The 12,550-nt window shown below is 45.3% G+C and overlaps 1 protein-coding gene across 1 annotated transcript in view; it reads left to right on the forward strand.

The window, feature by feature from the left end:
• LOC142764839 (uncharacterized) overlaps positions 1-9,993 on the forward strand; it is a 140,490-nt gene extending 130,497 nt beyond the window's left edge. The window contains exon 6 of the mRNA XM_075865373.1: positions 9,750-9,993. Within this exon, the coding sequence (XP_075721488.1) occupies positions 9,750-9,967 (218 nt within the window). The 3' untranslated portion in view covers positions 9,968-9,993. The remainder of the gene's footprint in view (positions 1-9,749) is intronic.
• The last annotated feature ends 2,557 nt before the right edge of the window (positions 9,994-12,550 follow it).

Here is a 12,550-nt window from a genome sequence, read left to right on the forward strand (position 1 = left end):
TCTTGCTTGCGTAGCATCGTGTGATTTCTAGAACTCGAAAGTCCTCCGCTTCAGACATAAGGTTCTTCCATTTGTCGCATTCATCTTTAGGGAGCTGGTCGTCCCACGTGACGTTCATTTTCCACAGTCTCTGCAGTCCTATTTTCGCGCGTACTGTGAATGGCGACAACAAACCGAGTGGGTCAAATATCTTCGCTGTGGTTTGTAACACAGCCCCTTTTGTCATGTGCGTTGTATCTGTTAATAAATTCCACTTTTCAATAGGGAAGCAAATCATGTCCTTTGAGTGTTTCCATATCAAGCCCAGAAGCATTGTGAATCCTCTAGATCGAATATCTATGTGAGAATCGTCTCTTTCGTTTTCATCAATTATTTTGTTTAATCGCTCTTCATTGGATGTCCATTTTCTCAAATTCATCGCTGCCTCTCTGAACACTTGCTTTGCCTCTTTGTACAACTTAACTGCTTCATCAAGCGTTGCTGCTCCCAAAATGACATCGTTCATTTTCCACAGTCTCTGCAGTCCTATTTTCGCGCGTACTGTGAGTTGCGACAACAAACCGAGTGGGTCAAATATCTTCGCTGTGGTTTGTAACACAGCCCCTTTTGTCATGTGCGTTGTATCTCTTAATAAATTCCACTTTTCAATAGGGAAGCAAATCATGTCCTTTGAGTGTTTCCATATCAAGCCCAGAAGCATTGTGAATCCTCTAGATCGAATATCTATGTGAGAATCGTCTCTTTCGTTTTCATAAATTATTTTGTTTAATCGCTCTTCATTCGATGTCCATTTTCTCAAATTCATCGCTGCCTCTTTGAACACTTGCTTTGCCTCTTTGTACAACTTAACTGCTTCATCAAGCGTTGCTGCTCCCAAAATGACATCATCCACGTAGATCGCTTTCTGCAGTGTCCTTGTCGTATCAGGAAACTGATCTTTCACTTGTTTCAAATGGTGTTTAATTGTAGCTGCCAGTATAAATGTGCTTGGTGTTGTTCCGAACGTTACTCTTGTCATGCGCCATGTTTGCACTTCATTCGTTAACCTTCCTTCAGCGTCATGCTTCCACCACAGAAATCTCATTGCATCTCTATCCTCTTCATGTATAGAGATTTGTAGAAATGCCTTTTCAACATCTCCAACTAACGCCACCTTTTCTTTTCGGAAATTAATGAGCAGCGATAGCATGTCCTCATTCGAATTGGGTCCTGCCTCTAGGTTCTCGTTTAGAGACATGCCTTTTCTAGAATGTGATGAGGCGTCAAACACTACTCGAACCTTTGTTGTGGCTCGGTCTTCTCTAATGATCGCATGATGTGGCATGTAGTAGCAAAGTGCATTTGGCTGTTCTGATGGTTCTTGGACCTCCTCTGCGACTCCTAATGCCATGTACTCGAATATAGCTTTGTCGTAGCGATACAGCATGCCTTCATTTTTTTTTGCAGCCTTTTAGTCAGTTGCTGTAGTCTTTTTATCGCATTTTCCTCGTTGCTTTCCAAGTTTACGTTCTGTTTCCATGGCAAGCTGACTTGATAGCGACCGTTTTGTTGTACAATCTTGCTCTCGAATTCTTCGACCACTTCATTTCCGGTGTTATCCAAACTATTTCTTGTGATCCCCATTGACTCCAGGCTCCAGAACTTCTGTAGCTCTTGCTGGAGTTCTGTCTCCACAGCTTCGACCTTCAGAACCATGACTGCTTGATTATGCGTTAGTTTTGTCTTGCTTTGCTCTGACGGCCCTTGCAGTACCCATCCTAGTATAGTTTCTACAGCCATCAGTTTGTCCTCGATTCTTTGAGTTCTACCAGTAAAGAATTCCCAATAATAGTCTGAGCCAATCAGTAGTTCTACAGAATCTGTTGCAGTCGTCTCGGTCCTGTGATCAGCCACTTGCATATTTAGCTGTTTCATTTTCTCGCTGAGTTTCTTAGTTGGAGTGGGTATACAACTGTGCGAGATAACGTCGACTTGTAACGCTTCAATCACTGTTGTCGTGCTTGTTTCTCGTGATCCTACAGTCACTTGCACCACGTTCATTAGTTTGACCTTTTCGTCTCCTCCAAATGAACGTATCGTCAGCCTTTCCTGTCGCAACACCTTCGCACCTATTTCTTTCGCTAATCTCGCTTCAATAAATGAACGTTGACTTCCGCTGTCTAATACCAAACGGCAAAGTCGGCCACATGTTTCTCCTTCTACGCACGCTACAGCCGTCTGCAAAAGCACAAACTTATGCTTGATATTTTCGGTTGCTTGTAGCGTAGACGTCGTCGCTTCGGCTTGCGCTGTTGAGACCAGCTCTGCCCTTGTTTTCTGCATCACCGTTCTACATACTGACGTGGCATGTCGTCCCTTGCATTACTTGCATTTTACTTGGGCCTTGCAAATGCGTGCAGTGTGGTTTGGTCGCGTGCATCTGAAGCATGCTCTATTTTCGGTAAGCATAGCTTTCTTTCCATCCATTGGAATGCTCCTACGACAGTTTTCGGTTGCGTGGGATTTCTGCTTGCAGAATAAGCATATTCTGTCCGCTGAACTATAGAAGCTTGAAGTTGTGCGCATCTGTCCGCGGTTCTCTCTTGGTTTTGCAGTTATCCTTTCTTGTTCACGTTGTGTTTCTTCACGAAAAGCCGCTTGCTCTATTAAGAATAACATAAGCCTGTCCAGCTTTTCCTCGCACGCCTTTCCCGTTGCGTTGTTTTGCTCGCCGTTTTCTGAAGCTGAGCTGTTTCTCATAGCCTCTTTTGACTTGAACTGCACTGATAATTCTGGTGGAATCGCTCTTTTCAATACCGGTAATAACATCGGCGCATAGCTCCCAGTTTCTACTTTTAATGACTTGAGTGCCAATATGTTAACTTGCACTCTCTGTACTAGCCTATTTAAGTCATCGGTATCTTGAACAGACCTCACTTTCTCCAAACTCAATAGCTCATTCATGTGCATTTCACTGGAATGTTCTCGATTGCCGAACGTTTTTTGCAATATTTTGATTGCGTTATCATAATTTTCCTCTGCCGAGTACTGAAGTCCTTCAATAGCAGCCGCAGCTTTTCCGGTTAGTGATGCTAACAAGTAATTGAACTTCTGTCCCTTGCTCATGTTCGGTCTCATGTGAACTGCCGACTCGTACTGAGACCAAAAACGGTTTCACTCCAAAGTTTTTCCCCCAAACTTGATCATTTCGAGCTTTGGTAGCTTAACTAGTTCCGTTGCTTCTTGTCCCGTACTTGAGGGCGTCACCTGCCTTGTCCTATCGGTTGAATCCGATTGTTCAGGCGGTCGAAGTCTCACTTCTATTGCAGATAAGATCGTCGTTAATTTCATGTCGTAGTCTATGACGCTTTCGAATTCAGCTTCGGCGTTGTCTTCTGTTAGAAACTTTTCCATTTGCTCGTTCGCGCTCTTGAGACTGTCGCTTATTGCTTTAATCTGCGCTTGCGTTGTAAGCAGCTGCTCCCGGTTAGCTCCATCATTAATTTGCTGCTCGGCTGCGTCAATCAGTCGCGTGATCTGGGAGCGAAGCGCTTTCCTTTTCTTCGTTATCACTTCTTTGCTCATATTGAGGCGGTTAACAATGACTCCTTACTTGTCAATCGTTCGTTCTGATGCTCGTACTGTCCACCGTGGTCTCGTCGCTCGATCCAGGTCGATCCTCTGCTCCTCCGCCGTTTTCTTCTCTGCTGCTCCGTGGCTAGGTTGACCTTTCTTGCCGGCGAGGAGGTAGTATCCTGGTTCACGGCACCATTATTAAGACGATCGAGACCAGGGACTGCTTCGAACGAATGCGGTTTATTGGAAGAAGTGAAGTAGCGCGCGCTCGCTCCAGGCAGCAGTCTTCTTTCTTCTTCTTCCGGCGTTTGATGATGATATTTTATATATACATAGTGCTGTGATGAGAGTTTGTATAAGGGGAAACGTCAAAAATATCTCGGATAAAAGTATTGACAAGAAAAAAGAGTACAGTGAAGATTCGTGCGCACAGCTGGCTTGGCTTATTCGCAAAATGGAAACATAACAATCGCCAGGCCCTGCATGGGCCCGCTAGGGGTTATTAGTTGTGCATAATCGCTATTAGTAATACCTAATAGCGTACTATTAGTAATACATGTCACCTATCATTAGTAATACCTAATATTAGTAATACCCATGAATTTACCTGTTTCATCGAGCGGGAAGTCAAATGTCTACATGCATCGAAATGTTGCTTTGACTACGGACCTAGCGAAGTGGTTATGCTCTATCGCTATGAAGTCTAAGGACGCGGGTGCGATTCCAGCACCCACGGCGGCTGCTTTTCAATGGGGGTGAAAAATAGAGGGAAGAAAAAGAAAAGAAGGAGCATGAAGTCACGCAGCCAGCTTTGGCAATCTATGCCGTTTCGAAGCCAGCAGTGTAGACGTAACGCGTGACCTTTTGCGCAAGATCATGTCAGCAACGAGACATGCCCATCGAAACATGGTTCCCCCCAGCTTTTATTCGAAACGCGCTTGATTCGCGTAGACCTGCTCACGCAGAAGGATCAAAGATGGATCATCATCGAGAGTACTGAAACTTACCGCATGCTCGGACGTTTTGATCACGTGTTGGGCCGACAAGGTGGACTTACTTCATGTGACATGGTGGGTTTCACTCATGTGACGTAATGCTTCCTTATTTATTTTTTTTTCTTTCTTCATGAGGCGAAATGCAAGAATGCCCTTTAGTTATCTTTAGGTGCACGTCAAATAACCCCAGGTGGCGAAATTATTCCGGTCCTCACTAAGGCGTTCCTCATGATCATATCGTGGTTTTCGCAAACAATACCAAAAAATACAAATGAAATGTTGCCTATATGGCACTTGGAAAATTCTTACAATAACGGTTGAGTGAAATAAAGTATGACAAAAACTCTTTAAAAGAACAGGTAAACTGACGTCAAAAAGCGGAGAGAAGCAATCCCGGGACGTTTTCGTTAATGCTCTTTTCATCACTCGCATTGGAAGCACTATTAGCACAATTCTTTGAAAAGAACTCTTGCACGATGAATTATTTGTATCAACATAGAAAACGTTAATATTGTACAAGTTAACAGCTACCAAAAGCAGATGAAATATAAATTGTTCATGTTCCAACGTCATCACGCAAAAGGAATCGCCATGCACAATATAAATTTGAAATCATGCTGCAATAGACTTTTCCTATTGCTATTCCAGATAAGAGGCTTCGCTCTTCCTAATGAAACCAACATAAAAATAGGCCTAAAATAATACTCAGTGACACAAAAATACCGCATTCGAAAATGATGCCATAGAAATAGAAGCCTGAAAAGGTCGGCAAAAGGCAAAAGTATACATCTTCATCAAAACCAGCAGGCTATTCTGGCTCTATGGCATCAAGCAGGTCCCCCTGTCTTAGAGTACGTATCCAGCTGCACTAAAAAATTGGGGGACCCCTAAGTTCACTTTTAAAAGTTGAACGCGAGAGCGAAATCCGGCCCCTAGTTCACCCTCCAACTGCCAAGTGCATACTTATTAATATAATTTGTTGCATACACACACGCGCACGCACACACACACACTCACACAGTAGATTGTACCAGCGTGCGCGCGCGAATGATACATTCAGGTTTTTGATCTAAAGCAAGAGTCGCATGGCCTCCAAGATACACATCGCATGGTCGCCATCTCGAAGACCATAAAGAGTCTCACAATACCTCACAGATAGATGCACTTCATCTAGCGTTTGCTGTTTACTTGATCAACGACTTTGGAAAGGCATGGTATGTTTTGCGCTAGATGGACATAGTTTTCCATTTTGAGAGCTGTTTGAAAGTTCCTGTGTGTTTTTAGAGTGTCGACGTAGTTTGAGGCCTCCCAAATGCGCCTACAAATCGCCGATGGGGATCGTTTTCGTCGTGACACCTATCGAACGAAATGCGTTAAAGGGGCTTTGAAACACTTTTTCAAGTAACCATAGAATGAATTTACTAGAAGAACTTATTGCCTCACGAATACAACGTCGCAAAGGTTTTAAGAATCTGTCTAGTGCGAGTGGAGTTACAAAGGTCGGTCGCATGCTGCAATCCCATTATCTCTTCTCTCGTCCCAACGAAAGAGCTGGAAGCTAAGCAGGAGTGGTGGCAGGAAAAAAAACACTGCGTCACCCATGCCTCGTGACCTTGAGCAGTTTTTTCCAATGCGCGGCTTTATCAGCGTGATCGCGCGCGCACGCTTGGGCAAGTAGCGGCCTCCCATGGCGATCTCCGTAACTTGCTTTTTCACTCATGGGCCGTGCTATCGTGGATACTATCAGTGCGTGGCTTGTGCGTCCACAGTAGGCGGAAACGTCTACGGGCTATCTCAACGCAAAAAAAAAAATGGTGCCAATTGTGCACCTAGAGGGGCCGTGTTCTGTTACAACAGGGTTTTGTAGAGTTACGGGAGATCAGATCTAAATGAGTTGACTGCCAGCCCCACTTCGTATAACATTGCAATTTGTCGCTATGGCCGCACTGCAAGAAACTTGAATACTTAGCAAGTGCATGTTTAGTACAATAAATATTTCTCCTAAAATGCCGGCGTTGCTTCGCAAAACATTCGAATATGTTGCTATCGCATTCATTGCTTCGCTCTTTTGGCTAAACTGTCACTTCGTTTACCAAATTATTCTTTTAATAAATGAAAGCCCACCGTATCTCCTACACTGGGCTTCCCACCATTACAACAGCTTCTCAATGTCCTCACAGGAGTCACTGTCTCGAAGGTAACTGTCAGATGATTGAATTTCCGTAGCATCGCGTCACCCCTTAAATTCAATGGACGTATAGTTCGCATGGGGGGAAAGGGGAGAAGGTCAATTTTTCAGCTGGTCTGTGCTCGTTTCTCCTTCTGGAAAACGCAGATGTACGTCAATCAACAGCTCGCCTACTCCGTGGTGAACAGTTTTCCTTTCTTTCTCATCACGAACGTGCACACAATGGCGCAATGGCGGCCACAAGAACGTCGCCATATTGTGAAGCTCTCCTATGGGCCGTTTTGTTTGAAGAAAGTCTCGCGTCCTCGACCTGAGCTTGCACGCTTCTGGTGAGTCTGTCGAAGCAAAAGTAAGCTGTTTCTTGAGTTTTCTGTGTTGTACATCAATACAAGAAGAAGAGTTACTACTTTGTCCTGCTCAAGCTTGTCGCTGGTCTCTTTGAAGGCCTACAAGAATGTAATGACCTCCATCAACATAGCGGTATTGACGTCTTCCAGGAGCAGATTTCCTCTTTATTCCAGGAGATTCTCTATTGTATCTTACTGAGCTAGCACGGACCTGATCATGGCGAGCTTCCATTTCCACCAAATATTAGCACGTGTCACTTCAGTTTTCACAGATTGCGTCTGACCATGCAGCGCATAACGTTCACGTGTGCTCAAAGGCCCGACTTAGGCCTTTAAGTGAATAAGCCTGAGTATAACCAAGCCTGCCGCGTGAAGCTCGGACCCGGCTCAGGCTCACAGGCTCAATCCCTGGCCTGGCCCAGGCCCCGACTTTCAACCGAAAGCATGGCCCAAGCCTGCTGCGAAATTCTTCGGATGGCCCGGCGCGGCCCGCGGGAAGGGCAGGCCCGTGCAGTGCTCTGACCACTTCGTGGCGACTTTATTACACAAAGCAATTTTATATGGAAAGCTTTTTATAATCGAGCGGAATATCGTGTGCAAACTGACAAACCTTACCTTGCATGCGTTCCCTCTCCCTCTTAGCTATCGCCGCTCGGTAGCCCCCTCAGGCACCTCTCCCAGCAGCGTTCTCTTCCCCCCTCCGTTGCGTATGCGCGTACTCTCTTCCTTTCTCTCCCCTCTGACGCTCTCCTTTCTGACCTAGCAACGCCGACGCAGGCCGCGCATGGTAGGGAGCTTCTTCATTAAAAAAAACTGAGTGCTTGCACTGCACTAATATTTACTGGCCACTTCGCATGTATAGGCACTAAATCTTGATTGATGATATATATGTGGGGTTCGGCGTTTCAAAACCACTATATGATTATGAGAGACGCCGTAGTGGAGACTCTCCGGAAATTTCTACCACCTGGGTTTCTGTAACGTGCACCCAAATCTGAACACACTGGCCTACAACATTACTGCCTCCATCGGAAATGCAGCGGTCGAAGCCGGGATTCGATACTGCCACCAGCAGGGCGGATGGCGAGTTCCTTAGCCGCTAGACCACCGTGGTGGGGCAGGCAGTAAATCTTCACCTCCGAAGCTGTGCCATTGAGAAAAGTGGACTGCGGGTCTTTGTGTTATATCGGAGTTATTTTTCTCTTATTGCCCATTAGCAGCAATTGGCATCTTCCGGTAGGAAACATCGGTCCATCACTGTGCGCTTCGCGCCTCTCCAGATTTATCTCCTGCGCAACGCCACGATGAGAGGCAGCCGCCAGCGCAAGCGTTAGCACCCGCTGCTTCACATCTACACTTGTTTTTTTAGCGGGAGATGGCGTAATTTTTTTCACAAGTAAATTATATTTTGTAACGTTTACCCACAACTCTTTTATTTGAAACACATTTCATCGTTATGCTTCAAAGAGATAATTTTAGTAGGCCTGGCAATCTTGCATATTTATTTCATTGTATTTTACACACTCACCAGCATACCCTGAGCTTTGCTGGTGGCTTAGCGTCATCATTATTGATAAATAAAAAATTGAGCCAAAAAGCGGGTATTTAAACGTGATATATCTGAAAGTACTTTATTTACATCAAGAAATTGGTTATAACCTATAGTGTAGCTTTGATCCATCCTGTTATGTCGTCATGTTTGGGCGCATAGAGCACCTATTATAAAATGCGTTTAACATGACAGACCTGATAAAGTAATAATATCTGGGGTCACACGACCATAAGCCACGATATGATGATGAGGGACGCAGTATAGGGAAGGTCTCCGTAAATTTAGACCAAGTGGTCTTCGTTAACCTACACAGATAGCGCGCAGTACATGGGCTTGTAGACTTTTGTCTCCGTCGAAATGAACCTCCGCGGAAGGGATCGAACTCATGATTTTCATGTCGACAGCCTAGCACCGTAACCACTACAGCAGATGCACCTCATCAAATGTTTTGCTGAAACCTTCAAATATGCCATCCATTTGCTTGATTTATATGTTATGTCATTTACTAAGGAGGTCATGAATGCATTATAGAAAATATTTCTTGGTGTCATGTCTTTTCCATTTCGCAAATATAGGCCAATTTTCAGATTTATTCCACAAATTCTGACCTCTGTGCCCTAACAGCCGCCAATGCTTTGACACAACCGACAAAAAAAGAAAAAAAAGAACAGAGCAGTAAGGAAACGCGAGTTCAATGTTTAGCGAAAAAATGCTTATGGTTTAAATGTATGCCTAGACGTGTTGGTATGATATTGTTTAAATGAAGCAGGAGAAAAAGACGTTGCAGACGCTTTCGCTAAGGTAAATTTCTACAGCCGGCTTCTCCCATGTGAAACAGCAAGTAAAGGAAAAATATTGTCAAGGAAGTCATCGATAGTTGTCAGACGTGGATCTCGCTGGAGTGTATTTATTGGTGAATAAATTAAAGTGTTTTTTTGAGCCCTAAAAGAAAGCAGTAGCTCTTAACGAGCCACTGACCGAAGTGACTGCAGTTCGGGTGGTCTATCAAAATCTGCGTTGCTTAGATATACATATTGTTTTCTGCAATATTTTTAACATCGCATCAAACTGTTAAGTTATTTTCTTGTTTTTTTTATGTTCCCGCACAGCAGATGTTTCAGTTGACTATGATTTCCGCCTAAAGTATTCGGCTGCAGACGTGTCGCAGGCGCAAAAGTGCTTTGAGCAGCTGAAGAAAAAAAGTGAAGCTAAACAAAATGGTACACCTGTCAAAATACCAAGCACCTTGTCTACCTGCCTACAAGCCTGCAAGTCTGATCATACTTGCAGTCTTTCCTTGTCAACGACACAAACCGAACAGCAGGAATAATAATAAAGTTATGTTCATGACAATCATACATGCTTTACAGCGTTCCTTGTGAATATTTAACAAAATCATCGTGGGTTCTGCCTTCATAGAAACAACCTCCATAGTTTTAAAAAAGTTTATCGAGCGTCCAGCCGCAATGCCATGAATACAATGAACTACTATATACCATGAACTTGAGGTGGCTAAAGGTGGGAAGTAGATACGAAGCGCAAGCCGTAAGAAAGTAAAAGCCGAATTCTCCAGTCTCCCATTAGCAGCCATTGGCATGTACACTGAGCATTATCTGACAGAAAAATGTTGCTACGTTATACTCGCTGGGCGTAACCTCCTTGGTTTTAGAAGTGTTTAGCGAGCGTTGGGCCACAGTGCCATAAATACAGTGAACTAGGATATACAATAAACTCGAGGTGGTTAGAGGTGAGAAGTAGACCTGAAGTGCAAGCCGTAAGAACGTGTACGTGTGCCACCTCTCGTTTAGTTTTTGGAATGTCCACTGGATGGCGGCGCTATTATATGGGGAATATATGATAAAAAGATGCGAGATGGTGGTACTTGGAGTGTTGAATAGATGGACGAACGGACACACAGACAGATGCCTGGATAGATGCATGAACAGACGCAGGAGCGGAGGCATGGACGAACGCAGGGACGAACGCACGAACAGACGCACACACGGACGGGCGGATGGACGCATGGACGGCCAGACAGGCAGACGCATGGACAGACAGAAGCAAGAACGAATGGACGGACGAATACTTCGCACCACTCTCCATCATTCACTCCGTGGATACGCTGCCATTTTTTTTTACAAGTTGAGGCCAATTGATCAAATACTGACAATGAAAGTACTCGTAGTAAAGTTAAGGTTCCGTGATCGTGAATACCGCTCCATGACAGAAGTGAATATATGCCCAGGCCTGGTGAGCGGGCATAGCGACCATCCGTACCCACTGGCAACGCAGCAGCCGTCCCTTTTCAGCTTATTGAATAAGATAGGTTTGCGGGATATCTAGGTATTTTGCTGCAAATAATAACAACACCACTATTTCTATGTTTCTTGCAGTGTCGAGGATATAATTTTCCGTCTGAACATGCGAAGGTGTATTGTGGTGGCCTAGCATTGGCTAGAGTTACTCTATATGATACCTTTAGGTAGCAGAGTGTCGCCACTCTTCACGGGTTCTGCTCACGCGGCTTTTGACAATTACAGCAACGTTAGTGGTCGCGCGATATTACGTGCTCATATGCGGTTCAAAAGCACTGCGGAGAAGCCAACAATATGCAGACGACGCCGTGGCATTGCAGTGTTATGGGCGTGCTGCTACGCTTCACTCTTACACCAAGTGCGTCCGTAAAGGACACTGGGTGCGTCCTTCATAGACACTGGGCGCGTCCCACAGAGAAGCTAGACGTGTATTAATGGCGGTGCTGCCCCCTTCTCCTTTCAGCGTATCGGCGCCGGTAAAAGGCCGGTGCACCTAGCGTCGGAAGTTTCTTCGTCCAATATGCCTCACACAGAATTGCTCGCACCTCCATAAAAAGAAAAAAAAAGCGAAAAAAGTGGCCCCATATCTGCATGGTAATCTGCAAATGTCGTCACAAGACGACAGTCTTGCGTGTGGAGAGATTGAACAAAATATTTAATGGATGTTCTGCGCAACAAATTCAGTGAATGGTATTCTGGAGGCACTGCGTTAAAGTGCCTCGAGCGCGCAGCAGAGGCGAACGAGCGCATCAAATAACGTCACACGTGAGACATGAGCGCCATCTGGCAGTTTTTTTGGAAAACGAAGCACGTGGCCCTCAAACACTCCAAACTAGAAAAAAGCTACCAGTTTACGCCAGGCACACTCTGTGCTATGCCGCCCAACTTCAAGAACGATCAGTCCGAATAGGAGTTCATTGGATTCCTGGACACACAAATATGCCGGAACACGAGCTAATTTATCTACGATCCTTGCAGCATCATAGCAAGGAACGACTCGGGGATGCGAGCTTGAAGTAGGTTGCCACGATGACCCAAGAGGAGACCCATGAAGGCAACTACCGAGCGAAAGTTCAACGCCAGTGTCGATTAAGGGCCAAATTAGAAGAAGCTACAAAACACGATGCCCCACCCTCAAAATCTACCCGCTCCTACGAGGTTACACTCAGAAGATTGCAAACACGAAGTTTCACGACTATCCCGGTCCTTCACAAGATGCACCTGACAAAGTACTCCGACCCCAACTGTGACAACTGCCACGAGCCAGCAACGACGGAGCGTATCCTCTGGGAATGCCCCCTTCACGAGTCAAGCCGAGCTGCTTTTATGAAAAAAAAATGGCAGCATATCCACGGGGTGAATGATGGAGAGTGGGGCGAAGCATCTGTCGGTCCATTCATTCTTGCTTCCGTCTGTCCTTGGGTCCGTGTGTGCGACCATCCATGCGTCCATCCGCCCGTCCGTGCGTGCGTCTGTTCGTGCATCCACACGTCCATTCGTGTGCCATCCCTGCGTTCGTTTATGCATCCGCCTCTGCGTCCATCCATGTGTCCATCCGTCCGTGCAGCCATCCGTGCGTTCGTCCATGCATCTGTCTG

This window comes from Rhipicephalus microplus, chromosome 6 (genome assembly GCF_043290135.1).
Source record: "Rhipicephalus microplus isolate Deutch F79 chromosome 6, USDA_Rmic, whole genome shotgun sequence".
Classification (NCBI taxonomy): Eukaryota; Metazoa; Arthropoda; class Arachnida; order Ixodida; family Ixodidae; genus Rhipicephalus; species Rhipicephalus microplus.